Source organism: Thalassophryne amazonica, chromosome 13, assembly GCF_902500255.1.
Source record: "Thalassophryne amazonica chromosome 13, fThaAma1.1, whole genome shotgun sequence".
Taxonomy (NCBI): domain Eukaryota; kingdom Metazoa; phylum Chordata; class Actinopteri; order Batrachoidiformes; family Batrachoididae; genus Thalassophryne; species Thalassophryne amazonica.
Window position 1 is genome coordinate 81,659,932 of NC_047115.1, and position 20,136 is coordinate 81,680,067.

Genomic DNA, 20,136 nt, shown 5'->3' on the forward strand with positions numbered 1-20,136 from the left:
GAAGATACACTTTAGAAGATCTGTCATCTGATAGGCATTTAAATTTTCAAGAAAAATGCAATATGTGGCAATGCTTTAAGCTTTTTTAATTGTTTGCTTGTTGCTTTCTTTCTATCTTAGGTTTCAGAATATGCCCTTCACATATCAGATACTGTCCACATCGCAGTAAGGAAACAAATTGTGGCCACATGGGTCCAAATCAAGAGACTCTTGCAACAGCAGATTCACATAAAGATGGACACTGATAAGGTACCGTTGTCTTGTCTGTCCAGATAGGTCTATGGTTGCTTTCATCTTATTAAAGTAATCTTACAGCCCAAATCAAGGTTTCAATGCACTGTTCATAAGATGTTATTTCTCAGGCACAGTTACAACTAGAAATGTAGTGTTAGGTGTTGCGTAAGAATTTGAATCACAAAGGCATCATGACTGCATTAAAATAATAAACACTCGGAGTGTGAAACATATTGCTTTCAGTGTAATACAGGGATGTACCTGTACAGAGTGCAGGATTACTGGTGTTGCATACAGATCAGACTCATTTTTACATTTCCCTAATGCAGAAACTGCTCACTTTTTTGGCTCATCTTCATCTAACCACTTAATATGTGCATGCCCCTTCATTGTGGCATGAGAATTCCCTGTGGAGTTTGTGCAAGACTGTAATTACAGTGATTGATAGGAGGAATCTGTGTAGCTTTTTTGGAGCTAAATATCATTTTTATTAGTTAGCATAATTAAATTTTAGCCATTCCTTCAGCACAGCGTCATCTAAGTGTGGTCATTTAAGATCAAGTAGTAAATGATTGTCACAGTTGTGTTGAAATGTCAAAATATAACTGTATTGACCACAAAAACAAATAAGCAAAAAACAAACAAACAAATAAATAAACAAACAAAAAGACAACATAAGCAGGACATCAGTCTCCCACAAACTCATATTTACACCTTTGCAAAGAATTCTCATACCTATTCTTACTATTTTTTTTATTATTATTATTCATTGAGTTTTGTTATCTCAGAAAATCCCATATCAGGAATTGTGGTTCGGGTGTTAATGCTATTAAACTTTCAAATCCACATCCAGAGTCACAGTCTGATCCAATGCCGGAAATTAGTCATTTTCAGTTTATACAACCTTGGTTCCAGTGCACTTCTAATTCCATTATTGAACTCTAATACCCCCATCACACATAGCCGGAATCACACAGAGTGGTGTCTGACTTCTGAATTGACACACATCCGAAAGGTGTCGGATTTCAGTTCCAAAACATTCTGACAGCCATCTGTGGAAGTCCACACAGTTGGTCATAATCGGCTGGTGGTGAGTGTGACGCCCATGTTCATAACTCTCCGGGTGCGATTGAGATGGGACACCTACCCGACGGACGGCGGTCCATGTGTTATCTAAGGACCATCTAACCACAATTTACATATTCTGATGGCGGCAAAAAAAAAGAGGAACAATGTAGGTTTTGTCCTGGTCGTGGAACAACCGACCAGTTATTTACTCTAACAAGGATCCTGGAGGGTGCCTGGGAGTATGCCCACCCATTATACATGTGTTTTGTGGACTTGGAGAACGTGTATGATCGGGTACCCTGGGAGATACTGTGGGAGGTGCTGCGAGAGTATGGAGTGAGGGGTTTCCTTCTCACTGCCATCCAATCTCTGTACTTGCAAAGCGAGATCTGTGTTCGGGTGCTCGGCAGTAAGGTGGACTTGTTTCCGGTGGAGGTTGGCCTCCGCCAGGGCTGTACCTTGTCACCAGTCCTGTTTGTGATATTCATGGACAGGATATCAAGGCGTAGTCATAGCACATCACCCTTGTTCTTGAAAATACGAACCAGCACACTTCGTCTCCACTCCTCAGGCATCCCCTCACTTTCCAAGATTTTATTAAACAATCTGGCTAGAAACTTCACTGCCATCTCTCCTAGACATTTCCATGCCTCCACTGGAATGTCATATGGACCAACTGCCTTTCCACTCTTCATCCTCTTCATAGCAGCCCTCACCTCTTCCTTACTAATCTCTTGTACTTCCTGACTTAGTCTCACCACATCATCCAGCCTTTTCTCTCACTCATTTTCTTCATTCATCAGCTCTTCAAAATATTCCTTCCACCTTCTCAGCACACACTCCTCACTTGTCAGCACATTACCATGTGCATCCTTTACCACCCTAACTTGCTGCACATCCTTTCCAGCTCTGTCCCTTTGTCTGGCCAATCGGTACAAGTCCTTTTCTCCTTCCTTACTATTCAACTTCTTGTACAGCTCGCAATATGCCTTTTCCTTTGCTTTTGCCACTTCTCTTTTCGCCTTACGCTGCATCTCCTTGTACTCCTGTCTACTTTCTTCATCTCTCTGACTATCCCAAAACTTTTTTGCCAACCTCTTTGTCCTTATGCTTTCCTGGACCTCTTCATTCCACCACCAAGTCTCCTTGTTTTCCTTCCACTTTCCAGATGTCATACCCAATACTGTCCTAACTGTCTCCCTCACCACATCTACAGTAATTTTTGAATTTTCCAAAATTGCTTCCCCTCCAGCCAGTGCTTCTCTCACCTGCTCGCTAAATTTCACACAACAGTCTTCCTCTTTCAGATTCCACCATCTGATCCTTTGTTGAGCTCTCACTCTCTTCTTCTTCTTTACCTCTAAAGTCATCCTACAACAACCATCCTATGCTGTCTAACGACACTCTCTCCTGCCACCACCTTACAGTCTCTGATTTCTTTTAGTTTGCATCTCCTATAAAGAATGTAGTCCACCAGTGTGCACCTTCCTCCACTCTTATATGTTACCCTTTGCTCCTCCCTTTTTTTAAAGTAGGTATTCACCACAGCCATTTCCATCCTTTTTGCAAAATCTACCATCTGTCCTTCCCCATTCCTATCCTTGATACCATATCTACCCATTACTTCCTCATCACCTCTGTTCCCTTCACCAACATGCCCATTGAAGTCCACTCCTATCACCACTCTTTCATGCTTGGGGACACTGTCCACCACCTCATCTAACACACTCCAGAAATCTTCTTTCTCCTTCATCTCACAACCTACCTGTGGGGCATATGCACTGATGATATTCATCATCACCCCTTCAATTTCCAACTTCACACTCATCACCCTGTCAGACACTCGCTTAACCTCCAACACACGTTTAACGTACACTTCCTTTAAAATGAACCCAACATGATTTCTCTTCCTGTCCTCACCATGGTACAACTTGTACCCACCGCCGATGCTCCTGTTCTTACTTCCCTTCCACTTGGTCTCTTGCACACACGATATGTCTGCCTTTCTTCTCTCCATCATATCAGCCAGCTCTCTCCTTTAACCAGTCATACTACCAACATTCAAAGTCCCCACTCTCATTTCCACCCTTCTAGTTTTCTTCTTCTCCCGCTGTTTGTGGAAACGTTCTCCTCCTCTTCTTCGTCGTCTTCGCCCAGCTTCGCTCCAGCTCTCCTGTCACCCTTAATTGGAATAACGGTATAGAAAATGAATGTATGTTACATTCTGCAGTTCATTACATTTTCAAACTAATTGTGGCAGAATGGTGGTGCCAAGTTTTTAGTGTGCTTACTTCCCAAACAATATACCTTGTTCAATGCTACCTGTACACCATTCTCCCTTTACAGGATGGGCCACATAAATACAGAGATGCAGTAAAGCATCTACAGACCCTATGTTTTTTTTCAATGTCCTCACGTGATAATTCATACAGTTTTGATTTATACTGTTTCAAATATTAAAACCAGTCACACACTGAGGAAATATAAAGCATATATGCATATAAATAATAAAGTCATTGTGTTGCATCTTTTCAACCGGATTCATTATCACAGCCTGATGAAAACTGTTATCCACATAAGATGCCCTTGTTTTTAAAGAAGTCATCTGGAAATTATGGTGGCCGGAAAGTACAAGTCGGAAATACTTTGATTCCTTATCATGGAAATTAATTGTGAATAAATGCAGCATTTCCAAAGAAGGCCCTCTGTGTTTGTCTGCTCCGAATGCATTTCTCAGCCTGAACCAGAGGACACCAGTGCTTTTTCCACCAACAAGAAAAAAAATAATAATTAAAAGCTGAAAGTCCTTTCTGCAAGTATTTTATCAGTGTTACAATGCTCCATTTATTCAAGCCAGCATTCAGCACAGCTATCACAGCCACAAAAATAAATTCCCATTAAGGATTCACCAAGACAAACATTCAAGTATGTTGAATTACACTGAGGTTAAAGAGGTGGAGCTACGACATTGTTGTTTCAGAAAAGTTCTGTATTGTCCGCAAAGGCTTCATTCTCAGATTCAACCACTTGCACTCATTTTCCAAAAAGTATAATTTTCCAGCCCAGTTTCATGTTTTTTTTTGTTTGTTTGTTTTTTTTTGTGCTCCCATCACGAAATGAGTCAAATTTTCGTGACAGCGTTTTTTAAACTCATTATTACTAACCCTACTCCTACTCCAACCCTAATCTTAACCATAACCTAACCCTACTCCTTCCCCCCACTCTAACCATAACCACCCCAACCCCCCCACTTCACTTTTAATTTGGTGCAGCCATCACAGAATGAATTAGAATGAATTTGTGCTGCCGTGATGAAAATGAGGTGCTTTTCATCACAATATCCCGAACCAATAGATTAATGAAAATTCAGTAAGGTATATCTTATTACACTTATATCTTATTACAATGTACAGTGGGGAAAATAAGTATTTGACCCCCTGTCAGTTTTGCAGGTTTTCCCACCTCCAAAGAATGGAGAGGTCTGTAATTTTTATCGTAGGTACACTTCAACTGTGAGAGACAGAATCTAAAAAAAAAAAAAAAATCCAGAAAATCACATTGTATGATTTTTAAATAATTAATTTGCATTTTATTGCATGAAATAAGTATTTTATCCCCTAGAAAAACAGAGCTTAACCATTGGTACAGAAACATATGTCTGCCATTACAGAGGTCAAATGTTTCCTGTAGTTCTTGACCAAATTTTCACACTGCAACAGGGATTTTGGTCCACTCCTCCTTACAGATCTTCTGTAAATCTTTCAGGTTTGGAGTTTCAGCTCCCTCCAAAGATTTTCTATTGCGTTCAGGTCTGGAGACTGGCCAGGCCACTACAGGACCTTGGAATGCTTCTTATGGAGCCCCTCCTTCATTGCCCTGGCTGTGTGTTTGGGGTCATTGTCATGCTGGAAGACCCAGCCATGACCCATCTTCAATGCTCTTACTGAGGGAATTAGGTTGTTTGCCAAAATCTCATGATACATGACCCATCCATCCTCCCTTCAATACGGTGCAGTCGTCCTGTCCCCTTTGCAGAAAAGCAACCCCAGAGTATGATGTTTCCACCCCCATGCTTCACGGTTGGGATAGTTTTCTTGGGGTTGTCCTCATCCTCTAAACATGGTAAGTGGAGTTGATTCCAACAAGCTCTATTCTGGTCTCATCTGACCACATGACCTTCTCCCATGCCTCCTCTGGATCATTCAGCTGGTCACTGGTGAACTTCAAATGGGCCTGGACATGTGCTGGATTGAGCAGGGGGACCTTGCAGCCCTGCAGGATTTTAAACCATGACAGCATGATGTGTTACGAATGTAATCTTTGTGACTGTGGTCCCAGCTCTTTTCAGGTCTTGACCAGGTCCTCCTGTGTAGTTCTGAGCTTTCTCAGAATCATCCTTACCCCACTAAGTGAGATCTTGCATGGAATCCCAGACCGAGGGATATTGACAGTCATCTTGTGTTTCTTCCACTTTCTAATAAATAATCATAACAGTTGTTGTCTTCTATCAAGCTGCTTGCCTGTTGTCCTGTAGTCCATCCCAGCCTTGTGCAGGTCTACAGTTTTGTCCCTGGTGTCCTTAGACAGCTCTTTGGTCTTGGCTATGGTGGACAGGTTGAAGTGTGATTGACTGAGTGTGTGAACAGGTGTCTTTTATACAGGTAACAAGTTCAAACAGGTGCAGTTAATACAGGTAAAGAGTGCAGAATAAGAGGAACAAGAGGTCTGTGAGAGCCAGAATTCTTGCTGATTGATAGGGGATCAAATACTTATTTCATGCAATAAAATGCAAATTAATTATTTAAAAATCATACAATGTGACTTTCTGGATTTTTTTTTTTTTTTTTTTAGATTCTGTCTCTCACAGTTGAAGTGTACCTATGATAAAAAAAAATTACAGACCTTTCCATTCTTTGTAGGTGGGAAAACCTGCAAAACTGACAGGGGGTCAAATACTTATTTTCTCCACTGTATATTTTGTGCTGCTGAATCACAACTTGCTGTGAGACTGGGTTGAATTTTCATACACAGAAAACACCATTTCTGTGTGGATGAAATGCCAACACACCTGAACACATTCCTATGTGGACAGGGCTGAATGCTCGCAAAAACTAGCAATGTTGTGAACAATGACATAAGAATCCCAATGCAGCAGATTGAATATCTATTTGAAAGGATAAACAGGCTTTATTGTGTCTGAACTGTTGGAATGAAGGATTGAGCAGACAATGGTTTCTGGGGAACATGGAGGCAGGACAGGGCCACAGTGACAGAGCGGGTGCATTTCCAAATCCTGTGTTCACAAAGAAGTTAATGCAGATGAGGGCATATAGCCCTGAACACAGAATAATTCCTGATCAGCAAAAAGCACAATCCTGTTTCCTTAAAAAATAATAATAATCTCACAATCCTCTTCACTGCTATTGAATTTACGTGGTGACGCAGGGGACTCCCTTTGTTCATCAGACAGGTGTGTGGCAGTCATCAAACAAGCTGGGATCATAAACAGAAAGTCCAAATATTTGGCAGATCAAGTCCTTGAGGACTCAGGCAAAACCTCTCACTCAGGATAACAGGGTCAAAGGTCAAAGGCAGGCCGGAGAATCCTAAACAAGCCAAGATCAAAACTAAGAAAACTCAGATGAGGAACGTTGGAGAGAAGACAACATTGGAACACATAATCTAGCGTGGACTCACAGTGGAGAGAGCCTTAAGAAGACGGAGTACTAATCAGAAAAGTAACTGCAGCTGTGTAGAGAGACACATGCACTCAATTCATGAGACTCAGTGAGGCAGAGAGAGAGGCTGCATCATAACAAGCAAGCAATCTTTCTCATTTGTTAGAGGAAAAGCACCATATAATATACAAATAATGAATGTTTATGATTTCAATGTCATGGTTAAGTTGTGAATATCCAAGAAATGCTGACGTCAGCACTGGATGGAAAAATCTGTGTTATTGTGTTTATAGAAGTGAATAAGAATCTAATTTAACCCAAACCAGTGTTTCTGAGAACTAAAAGTTATATTGGTGACTGAAGGAACAGTAGATGCAGCTTTACTTGTATCAAATTTTATTTTAGTTCATTTTCAGACACTATCAATTGTTATAAAAGCACAAATTGCTGAAGTGAAATGTTTAGATAAATGTAGAGAGAGAACAGTCACAGTCCAATGCAAATATATGGTCTTATCAAATAGTAATAACCCATATTTTAATCCATGTGACAGACTGTGTATTATTCAGTAGTGGGCACAGATAACTAAAAAATTAACTTTGATAACAGATAATCAGATAACTGAAAAGTTATCTTTGATAAAGATAAAACGATAAACCACCCAAAAATGTATCAGAAGTTACAGATAACCGATAAATTCCAATATTGTCTCTAGTCCTTTTGCAACTACTAATAAACTGAATTTGAGTTTTAACGCCACAATAGCTTCTAGTAATATTAAAAGTGACAACAACCCCAAACAATGAGGCCACACTTTTGTCTTTGAACATCCTGCCCCTGAGAGACACCCTGAAAGCAGCCATAACGCCCAGCTCTCTATCAAGTGTAATCCTCCGTTCAGGCGGAGGTCTTGGAAAATAAAGTCATGCTGACGTATGGTTTTGATTTATAAATAACATTAATACCGATAGAATAACTCCATTAATGTCAATTCTATCATTTGTACAAAGGTAAAATATAACATATATCTTTTAATGTTGAATAATGCACTAATTCTGAGGTTTTGTAACAAACACAGACAGATCGCAAAGGATTCTGGGTAAAAGTGCCTCTGCTAAACACTGATTGGTTCAGTCATTCATTATGTAAACCAACACGTTAATGTGACGTGTGCCGTGTGTTGGTGTTTACAGATAAATGTGCTTTTGTAAAATATTTGATTTTTTATTTGTAAAAACAGGCATTTTTATGGAGCCCTGGATGTGTCATCGCAAAATGTTTTGCTTGTGGAGAGAATGTGCACTCATTTTATTAGTGCTTTGCGCACGTTTGATGATGTTGTAAAACGTGCACTCAAATATTGTCTTGACACATAATTGTTGGCTTTACACTGCGAGTTTTGGCCCTTTTTCAGATGATTTTTCATTCGTGCGAGAAGTTTTTTGGACCGAGTTTCAGGTTAATCGCGCATCCTGCATCGTGTAGTGTACATGGTGTAACAAGCTGCGTTTAACATCTCACAACCACCTCCTGATCACCAATCGTATGGTCGAATGAAAATCAAACCTGTTTGATATTATTCTGGTCGGCCGTTGTGAGGTTATCCTGCTGCTGAGGAGCTACAAGCGTCCAACTGCTTGCACTGTGCCTGTGCAAACACCGCAGAGCTGTCTTGTAATGTTATTTTTTTTGTTGTTTTGTTTTTAAACTTAATTTGTAAAAAAAAAAAAAAAGAAGCCATTTGCAAAGCCAAAAAGTTGATTTGACAACCATCTGATATAACCGCGGTTAAAATAAATAGAACACTGCCATCTACTGGTGCCCAGACGCTAGTACTTAGGGCGAATACTGCCATGAACACTACTGGCCAGTAGATGGCAGTAGAGGCCTGAAAAACTTGCCTAAACAAAATCCCAGATAATCCGTGTCTGCTACCTTTAAGATGCATGGAATTTAACAAACGCAAATACAGTAACGTCTATAAACCCAGAGAATACATTCACGAGAGTTTTAGGCACTGGAGTTTAATGCTGCTGTCCGTGGAGCCGGAACAGAGTGTCTGAAATGCATTTGTCCTGTTGTGAACATACTGAGATTAGGCTATCCTACCCATAATGCACTGCTGGGCACAGCATGTGCTCACTAAAACCTTAAAATTAGCACAATTAGCAATTACTTTAAAACTAAAACATATCTGATATTTTCACTTTATAAAACGTCAGACATGACAGTAATTTTAAATAACTTGTCCAAAATTAGTTTGGTTAAAATTTGAAAGATAAGTTAAAAATGTATGCCTCTGGATGACTTGGGTGATATTACCAGCGTATCAGTATGGTGTTTAAGGAAATGATTTTTTTTTTTTTTGAGATCTGTTCTCTTTTGCCTGCAGAGCATAGAGTGGTTTCTTCTGTTTGCAGAGGGTAGAACTATGCATCTGTTAGGAAACTCTTAACAGGTAGGTGTTCAGCTGATTTTAAATTTTAAAAGTGTTTGTCACTGTTCATCTTTGTTTACTATGTTATCGGACAAAAATGTATCAGAAGATAATTAGTCTGATAATGGTTTTTAAAGTTATCTAAAAAGATAATCCGATAATGAAAACATTATCTTCGATAATTATCTGTTATCGGATTATCGGAACTGTGCCCACCACTGGTATTATTGTTTTGTAATCTTGCCAATATGGGAAAGATTCTCCTCTGGGGTGAACAAACTGATCTGACCCAACAAAAATTGAATTTTTTGGAGATTTTTTTGGTGGGTGAATAGACCTGTAAATGTACCAGAATGCATCTGAGAGCATCTGCGATTTCAATTTTTTCCTGGCAGAGCACCGCCAGACCCTTTGAAACATTTGTACCCACTACTTCCAGTTCTTTCTGAAGCAGTCCTTGCTTCTTGGACAACCCTTCATTCTTTTCAGTCCTCTGTCAGAAATCTTGCAGGGAGCACCTGGTCATGGCCGGTTTATGGTGAAATTATGTTCTTTCCACTTTCAGATTATGGCCCCATGGTGCTCACTGGAATGTTCAGAAGTTTAGAAATCCTTCTGTAACCATTGTCATCAGTATGCTTTGCAACAATAATGTTGCAAAGATCTTCAGAGAGCTCTTTGCTTTTACCCATCATGAGATGCTTCTTGTGTGACATCTTGGTAATGAAACATGTTTTCATAGGTCATCCATTGTGATTGAACCAGCTGATATTAATTTGCACTGATGAGGTGGAGGAGACTGTTGTGTGAAATTTAGCGAGCAGGTGAGAGAAGCACTAGTTGGATGGGAAGCAATTTTGGACAACTGGAAGAGTACTGCAGATGTGGTGAGGGAGACAGCTAGGGCAGTACTGGGTATGACATCTGGACAGTGGAAGGAAGACAAGGAGACTTGGTGGTGGAATGAAGAGGTCCAGGAAAGCATAAGGAGAAAGTGGTTGGCGAAAAAGTTTTGGGAAAGTCGGAGAGATGAAGAAAGTAGACAGGAGTACAAGGAGATGCGGCATAAGGCCAGAAGAGAAGTGGCAAAAGCAAAGGAAAAGGCATATTGCGAGCTGTACAAGAAGTTGAATAGTAAGGAAGGAGAAAAGGACTTGTACCGATTGGCCAGACAAAGGGACAGAGCTGGAAAGGATGTGCAGCAGGTTAGGGTGGTAAAAGATGCACATGGTAATGTGCTGACAAGTGAGGAGTGTGTGCTGAGAAGGTGGAGGGAATATTTCGAAGAGTTGATGAATAAAGAAAATGAGCGAGAGAAAAGGCTGGATGATGTGGTGAGAGTAAATCAGGAAGTAAAAGAGATTAGCAAGGAAGAAGTGAGGGCTGCTATGAAGAGGATGAAGAGTGGAAAGGCAGTTGGTCCAGATGACATTCCAGTGGAGGCATGGAAATGTCTAGGAGAGATGGCAGTAGAGTTTCTAACCAGATTGTTTAATAAAATCTTGGAAAGTGAGAGGATGCCTGAGGAGTGGAGACGAAGTGTGCTGGTTCTTATTTTCAAGAACAAGGGTGATGTGCAGAGCTGCAGTAAATACAGAGGCGTAAAGCTGATCAGCCACAGCATGAAGTTATGGGAAAGAGTAGTAGAAGCTAGGCTTAGAAAACAGGTGAAGATCTGTGAGCAGCAATATGGTTTCATGCTGAGAAAGAGCACTACAGATGCAATGTTTGCTCTGAGAATACTGATGGAAAAGTACAGAGAAGGACAGAAAGAGTTACATTGTGTGTTTGTGGACTTAGAAAAAGCTTATGATAGGGTGCCAAGAGAAGAGTTGTGGCATTGTATGAGGAAGTCTGGAGTGGCAGAGAAGTATGTTAGGGTAGTGCAGGACATGTACAAGAATAGTGTGACAGCGGTGAGATGCGCAGTCGGAATGACAGACTCATTCAAGGTGGAGGTGGGATTACACCAAGGATCAGCTCTGAGTCCTTTCCTGTTTGCAGTGGTGATGGGCAGGTTGACAGATGAGATCAGACAGGAGTCCCCATGGACTATGATGTTTGCAGATGACATTGTGATCTGTAGTGAGAGTAGAGAGCAAGTTGAGTCTAGTCTGGAGAAGTTGAGATATGCTTTGGAGAGAAGGGGAATGAAAGTCAGTAGAAGCAAGACTGAGTACATGTGTGTGAATGAGAGGGAGCCCAGTGGAATAGTGCAGTTGCAAGGAGTAGAAGTGGTGAAAGTAGATGAGTTTAAATATTTGGGGTCAACTGTTCAAAGTAATGGAGAGTGTGGTAGAGAGGTGAAGAAGAGAGTGCAGGCAGGGTGGAGTGGGTGGAGAAAGGTGGCAGGAGTGATTTGTGACCGAAGAATATCAGCAAGAGTGAAGGGGAAAGTTTACAAAACAGCAGTGAGACCAGCTATGTTGTATGGTTTAGAGACAGTGGCACTAACAAAAAGACAGGAGGCAGAGCTGGAGGTGGCAGAGCTGAAGATGTTGAGATTCTCTTTGGGAGTGACAAGAATGGACAAGATTAGGATCAGAGGGACAGCTCAGGTGGGACGGTTTGGAGACAAAGTCAGAGAGGCGAGATTGAGATGGTTTGGACATGTGCAGAGGAGAGACCCAGGGTATATAGGGAGAAGGATACTGAGGATGGAGCCACCAGGCAGGAGGAGAAGAGGGAGACCAAAGAGGAGGTTCATGGATGTGCTGAGAGAGGACATGCAGGTGGTTGGTGTGACAGAGGAAGATACAGAGGACAGGGTGAGATGGAAACGATTGATCTGCTGTGGCGACCACTAACGCGAACAGCCGAAAGACAAAGAAGAAGATAGATTTCAGCTGGTGTCTTGGCATTCCATGTCTTTTTGCACCTTCTTTTCTTCAGGTGTTCAATACTTTTTTGTGTGTTATTGCACATAATTTATGGACATCTATGGTTTGATTTCTTTGTATGTGTGGATTACTTGGGTTGTTACGAACATCTGGTGAAAATTTCATGCCAATAGTGTTGTGTGGGCCACCCGAAGAGGAGGTACTGCTGGCTCACCACCAGAGGGCGCCCTACCTGTTGTCGGGTTTCAGGCACCAGAGGGCGCAGTCGCCTCGCAGGAGCACCAGGAGCACCTGAGCTGACAGCTGTCAGTCATCAGTTATCATCACATCACATCCATAAAAGCCTGGGAGAGACACCATAACTCTGCCAAGTTATCAGCATACCCGTCAGGTAAACTATCTCAGCCGTTTTGTGCCGTTCGCACATTCATTGTTTTCTGAAATCTTGCAGTTGTGATTTATACTTGCAGCTTGTAGCTGAGTTTGTGGAAGTTGGAGGAGTTGGCGTCTCCACTCCTAACTTCTTACTTACTAAGTATAACATTTGACACTACACGTCCTCCAATTTTTCCTCTGCACTCTGGGAGTATCTGGATTTATTCCTCCAAGAGGATAACTGAGTTGCTGACTGTTTGCTGGGTGTACACACACCCACCTTTCACCTGTGTCTGTTCCTGCCAGCAGTACCGGATCTGACAGCTGGAAGCGGTGGCCACCTGGGGACTCAGGACTTGGCGGCTCCGGTGTGTTGCAGGTCTCTGTTGGCGGTGGAACCTCATGGGTCCCGGCTCTTCTCTGGATAGGCGTCTCCTACCCTCAGGCCTGCCCACGCGTCATCTTTTGTGTAGCTTGATTGACAGACTAAAAGCAGTATTTGACCTGTTGTGCACATTTGCAGCAATAAATTGTATTTATTGGCATCTCTATTGGCCGTTTATTTACGTCCCCTGGTGTGGGTCCGTGCATTTCACTTTCCCCAACAGGATAACTCGGCCACGTCATGGATTCCGAGGGGCACATACCACCTGTTGAACAATCAATGGAAATGCAAGGTGCACAGGCTCCAGCAGGAGACATGTCGGGTGAGTTGCAGCAGATATTAACTACCCTCACTGCTCTGCTGGATTTGGTGACCGAGCAGAATATACTGCTCAGTCGTAGGATGGAGGCTCTCATCGCTCAGGTGGAAGCGCGCAGACAGGGCACGGCTGCAGCTCCTCCTCCTGCGGACCTGTCGCTGAATAGAGACCCTCCAGTGGTCGTTCAACGAACCCCCCCATCCCCTGAAGCATACATTAGCCCCCCGGAACCGTACAGAGGTTGTGTCGAGACGTGCGCGGACTTCTTGATGCAGTGCTCACTCGTCTTTGCACAACGCCCCGTGATGTACGCGTCAGACCACAGCCGGGTGGCTTATGTTATTAATTTGCTTCGAGGTGAGGCACGCGCCTGGGCTACGGCGCTTTGGAAACAGGATTCGCGGCTCCTAGCGACATACACTGGGTTTGTGAGGGAGTTCAGACAGGTGTTCGATCACCCCAATCGAGGCGAAACTGCTTCTAATGTGCTACTGTCAATCCGACAGGGGCGTCGGAGCGCCGCTGAGTATGCAGTCGACTTCCGCGTCGAGGCAGCAAGGGCCGGCTGGAATACGGTAGTGCTCTGCACTGCCTTTGTAAACGGGCTGTCTCCGGCCCTTAAGGAGCACCTGGTGGCTAAGGATCAGCCGCGGGATTTAGACGGGCTTATGGACCTAGTAATATGGTTAGACAGCCGATTAGAAGAACATCGACGGGAGCGAGACGAAGGACGTGGCCGGGCACGCGCCGCCCCTCTCCCTTCCAGGTCTGAAGCAGTGCCGCCTTCTCCCCGCTCCAAAGCCAGAGCGCTCCGCGTGACAACAGCTCCCCCTGCTTACGAAGCTATGGACACGAGCAGGGCTAAAGTGAAATCAGCCAACAGACAAAGGAGGCTGGCCCGCAGAGAGTGCTTTTACTGCGGCTCGAGTGAGCATCTGCAGAAAAACTGCCCCAAGCGGTTAAACGCCAACGCTCGCCCGTAGAGACTGGGCTAAGGGTGGGCCATAACACACACGCGGGAAACACACGAAAATCTGCACGAGTCCCAGTCACAATCCTCTGTGGGGATTTAACCCTTCATGCCCCAGCACTAATCGACACAGGGTCAGAAGGGAATCTACTGGATAGTAGATGGGCGAAAGAGGTAGGGCTCCCTCTAGTGGCCCTTCCTTCACCTTTGAAGGTACAGGCACTAGATGGCACCCTTCTTCCAATAATAACACACCAGACACAGCCCTTAACACTGGTTGTATCTGGAAATCACAGGGAGGAGATTGTGTTTTTTGTAACACCTTCTACCTCCAGAATTATTTTGGGTTATCCATGGATGATTAAGCACAATCCCCGGATCGATTGGCCGACTGGGGTTGTGGCTCAATGGAGCGAAACCTGCCACTGGGAGTGTTTAAGATCCTCGGTCCCACCCGGTGAGACTGCTAAAGAGGAGGTCCGAGTTCCCCCCAATCTTACGGCGGTGCCGGCTGAGTACCATGATCTTGCTGACATTTTCAGCAAAGATCTGGTACTCATGCTTCCCCCGCACCGACCGTATGATTGTGCCATTGATTTGGTTCCGGGCGCTGAGTATCCGTCCAGTAGGCTGTACAATCTCTCACGTCCTGAGCGCAAATCAATGGAGACCTACATCCGGGACTCTTTAGCTGCCGGGTTATTCCGGAACTATTCCTCCCCGTTGGGTGCAGGTTTCTTTTTTGTGGGCAAGAAGGACGGCAGACTCCGTCCATGCATTGATTATAGAGGGCTGAATGAGATCACGGTTCACAACCGATACCCGTTACCTCTATTGGATTCAGTGTTCTCGCCCCTGCATGGAGCCAAAATATTAACGAAACTGGATCTCAGAAATGCTTATCACCTGGTTCGGATCCGGAAGGGAGACAAATGGAAGACGGCATTTAACACCCCCTTAGGTCACTTTGAGTACCTGGTCATGGCGTTCAGCCTCACCAACGCCCCCGTGACGTTCCAAGCGTTGGTTAATGGCGTCTTGCGGGACTTCCTGCATCGGTTCATCTTCGTGTATCTGGATGATATCCTCATCTTCTCACCAGACCCTGAGACCCATGTTAAGCATGTATGTCAGGTCCTGCAGCGGTTGTTGGAGAACCGGCTGTTTGTGAAGGGCGAGAAGTGCGAGTTTCACCGTACTTCCTTGTCCTTCCTGGGGTTCATCATCTCCTCCAACAAAGTCGCACCCGATCTGGCTAAGGTAGCGGCGGTGAGAGATTGGCCCCAACCGGTAACCCGTAGGAAGCTGCAACAGTTCCTCGGCTTCGCAAATTACTACAGGAGGTTCCTTAAGGGCTATAGTCAGGTTGTTGGTCCCCTTACAGCCCTGACCTCCACAAAAGTCCCCTTCACCTCGTCGGATCGGTGCGAAGCCGCGTTTAGGGAGTTGAAACACCGGTTTTCCACTGCGCCAGTTCTGGTGCAGCCCGATCCTAACCGCCAGTTCATCGTTGAAGTGGATGCCTCTGACTCAGGGATAGGAGCCGTGCTGTCCCAGAGCAGGGAGTCCAATAAGGTTCTCCACCCTTGTGCCTATTTCTCCCGCAGGTTAACCCCGGCAGAGCGGAACTATGACGTCGGCAATCGGAAACTCCTGGCGGTGAAAGAGGCCCTTGAGGAGTGGAGACACCTGTCGGAGGGAGCTGTGGTTCCATTTACGGTTTTCACTGACCATCGGAACCTGGAGTACATCCGGACCGCTAAACGTCTGAACCCCAGGCAAGCCCGTTGGTCACTGTTTTTCGGTCGTTTTAACTTCCATATCACCTACCGCCCCGGTACCAAAAACAAGAGGTCTGACGCACTGTCCCAGGTGCATGAAGATGAGGTTAAAACAGAGCTGTCGGATCCACCTGACACCATCTTGCCGGAGTCCAATGTCGTCACCACCCTCACGTGGGACGTAGAGGAAGTGGTCAGGGAGGCCCTGACTTGTCACCCGGACCCCGGCGGTGGACCAGCTAACCGGTTATACATCCCACCAGACGCAAGGACTGTGGTTTTGGACTTCTGTCACGGTTCCAAGCTCTCCTGCCATCCAGGGGTGCAAAGAACCGTGGCAGTCGTCCGGCAGCGGTTCTGGTGGGCGTCAATGGAAGCTGACGTCCGGGATTATGTCCGGGTCTGCACAACATGCACCAGGGGCATCAAACAGAGAAGGGACTCCTCCAGCCTTTGCCCGTGCCTCGACGCCCCTAGTCTCACATCAGCCTGGACTTTGTTATGGGCCTCCCTGCGTCCCAGGGAATGACAGCCATCCTGACAATAGTGGACAGGTTCTCCAAGGCGGCCCACTTCGTGGCCCTCCCGAAGCTCCCGACGGCCCAGGAGACCGCAGACCTCCTGGCCCACCACGTCGTGCATCTGCATGGTATCCCGACTGACATCGTATCGGATCGTGGTCCCCAGTTCTCCTCGCAAGTCTGGAGGAGTTTCTGTAGGAACTCGGGGCCACGCAAGCCTGTTGTCCGGGTACCACCCCCAGACCAACGGACAAGCAGAGTGGGCTAACCAAGATCTGGAGCAGGCCTTGAGGTGTGTCACCTCTGCACACCCGATGGCCGGGAGTCAACACCTGGCCTGGATCGAGTATGCCCACAACAACCAGATCTCATCGACGACCAGCCTCTCCCCGTTTGAAGTGTGTTTGGGGTACCAGCCCCCATTATTCCCAGCCATGGAGGGAGAGGTCGAGGTCCCCTCGGTCGAGGGCCACCTCAGAAGGTGCCATCGGGTGTGGCGGACAGCCCGCTCTGCCCTTCTGAGAGCCCGGACGCGGGCGAAGACCAATGCAGACCGCCGACGAGCCCCGGCCCTCACTTACCAGCCCGGGCAGGAGGTCTGGCTTTCCACAAAAAACATCCCTCTGCACAGGGACTCACCTAAGCTGACCGATTGTTTCATTGGACCATTTCCCATCGTCAGAGTCATCAGCCCGGCTGCAGTGAAGCTCATACTCCCTGCTTCACTGCGGATCCATCCTGTTTTCCATGTCTCGAAGGTCAAACCATACCATACATTGGACCTTTGCACCCCTGGACCAGCCCCACCTCCTGCCCGCATCATCGACGGTGAGCCAGCCTAGACGGTGAGGAAGCTCCTCGATGTTTGCCGGAGGGGTCGGGGTTTCCAGTATCTGGTGGACTGGGAGGGGAACGGACCTGAAGAGCGCTCCTGGGTGAAGAGGAGCTTCATCCTGGATCCCGCCCTCCTGGCCGATTTCTACCAGCGACACCCCGACAAGCCGGGTCGGGCGCCAGGAGGCGCCCGTTGAGGGGGGGGATCCTGTTGTGTGAGCCGCCCGAAGAGGAGGTACTGCTGGCTCACCACCAGAGGGCGCCCTGCCTGTTGTCGGGTTTCAAGCACCAGAGGGCGCAGTCGCCTCGCAGGAGCACCAGGAGCACCTGAGCTGACAGCTGTCAGTCATCAGTTATCATCACATCACATCCATAAAAGCCTGGGAGAGACACCATAACTCTGCCGAGTTATCAGCATACCCGTCAGGTAAACTATCTCAGCCGTTTTGTGTTGTTCGCACATTCATTGTTTTCTGAAGTCTTGCAGTTGTGATTTATACTTGCAGCTTGTAGCCACGTTTGTGGAAGTAGGAGGAGTTGGCGTTTCCACTCCTAACTTCTTACTTACTAAGTATAACATTTGACACTGCACGTCATCCAGTTTTTCCTCTGCACTCTGGGAGTATCTGGATTTATTCCTCCAAGAGGATAACTGAGTTGCTGACTGTTGGCTGGGTGTACACACACCCACCTTTCACCTGTGTCTGTTCCTGCCAGCAGTACCGGATCTGACAGCTGGAAGCGGTGGCCACCTGGGGACTTAGGACTTGGCGGCTCCAGTGTGTTGCAGGTCTCCGTTGGCGGTAGAACCTCATGGGTCCCGGCTCTTCTCTGGATAGGCGTCTCCTACCCTCAGGCCTGCCCACGCGTCATCTTTTGTGTAGCTTGATTGACAGACTAAAAGCAGTATTTGACCTGTTGTGCACATTTGCAGCAATAAATTGTATTTATTGGCATCTCTATTGGCCATTCATTTAAGCCCCCTGGTGTGGGTCCATGCATTTCACTTTCCCCAACAAATAGCACCATTAGAAATATATTTACTGAGAAAAATGGTGATGTGTTCAATACTTATTTCATCTGCTGTATGCTTGGAAAGTGTCACTTAAATATATGTATTGTTATTTGTTCAGTTTTTGTATCAATGTCATGGTTCGTGGTGGCTTGACCCTGAAAGTTGTAGGAGGCAAATGCAGACTCACAGACACAGGTGTTGGAGTAAGAAAAAATAAGTTTATCTGGTAAGCTGGCAGTAGGTTCGGTACACAGGGAATCAGTCAACGTAGTGGAGGTACAGGCAGGTAGCAAGCTGAGGCGGAGTCCAAAAAACAAGCACAGTTCCAAATACATGGCGACAGGAGTTCACAGGGCTGAGGCAGAGGCAAAGTCAAAAACGAGAAGAGTTCAGGGATAAGACAAGGCGGAAGTCGGTAACACAGGCAAGGTCAGAAATATTACGAGGCAAAACAGGACAAAGGCATGAGGCTGGAAAGTGCAACATGCAACAATCTGGCGAGGGACTGTGAGGGCTTAAATACTAGTGGAAGAATCAGAGTGTGAAATGAGGCACAGGTTTGCAGAGAGTGCTGGAAGGCGCTGTGACCAGGGAAGACAAAGGTAAGTGCAAGAGAGTGCAGTAAGGCAAAAGCAACGTGAACTGGGGCAAGATACTTAAATGACAGAAAAACCAACGGTGCAAAATGTGACGTGCTTGACTAACCATAATAAACACGAACAAAACAGAGGGGGCGAAACTAAAACTAAGGTGGCGAGTCGAGGAGTGAAAAACCAGTGATAACTAAAAAGAGAGGACGTGACACAGGAAGTGAATACACTAAAAATGACAAAACAAACTATTGACAGAATAGGAAATAAATGATGACCAAATTAAAACCAGGGACTAGTTAATGCAATGAATGACTAAAACATAAATAAATGATACACAGAATAAAACCGGTAACATAAGTATTACACAAAGTACAGAAACGAACACAACCAAACCAAGACTTACATGACCACATATAATAATATGAAAAGTAAAACTGTAAACCCTCAGTGGGAGCCTAGACCAAATAAGGGGAAAACCCCGACATGAACCCCAGGCTGGGGCAGATCCCGACATCACCCACTCCCCAAGGCAGCTGGCACCGACAGCAGCCAGAAATACCACCCCAAAACCCAGAGAGCGGCAACCAGGCACCCACCCGTCCAGGGGTGGGCAGGTGGGGGATCGGAGGAGAGACACAAAACCATGGAAAACCGGTAGAAAAACCTGAGGCGGGAGGCGGCATGATAGACAACCAACAACCCTCAACACGGGGAATAGAGTGCCTGAGCCTGAACGGGTGACCAAAACCAGAGAGACCCCCAAATGGATGACAACAGGGCAGAACTAGGGACCAAGGAACCCCAAGAGTCCGGTCCTGGGGTACACAGCAGCCCACGGGAGAGCCAGGAGGGCGACCATTATGCCCAACAGGAGGCAAGGGTGTGACAGGAGGTTTTCCCTAGGGATGCATGGGAACAGAGATGAAACCATAACCTGGGACAGGGCAGGGCGTGGTAGTGGGACAAAACTTCCCCGGCATCACAGCAGTGATCAAACGGGAGAGACCAACAAACCTGAGCAATGAACGAAGGGGACGGAGGACCTGCGTGGCCACTTTCCGCACAATCCCAAGAATACAACAAGAA

The 20,136-nt window shown here is 45.6% G+C and overlaps 1 protein-coding gene across 1 annotated transcript in view; it reads left to right on the top strand.

Moving 5' to 3' along the window:
* Nucleotides 1–20,136, top strand: part of LOC117522987 (cilia- and flagella-associated protein 46) — a 316,276-nt gene that overhangs the window by 101,767 nt on the left and 194,373 nt on the right. Inside the window, exon 20 of the mRNA XM_034184405.1 lies at nt 121–249. Coding sequence (XP_034040296.1) covers nt 121–249 — 129 coding nt within the window. The remainder of the gene's footprint in view (nt 1–120; nt 250–20,136) is intronic.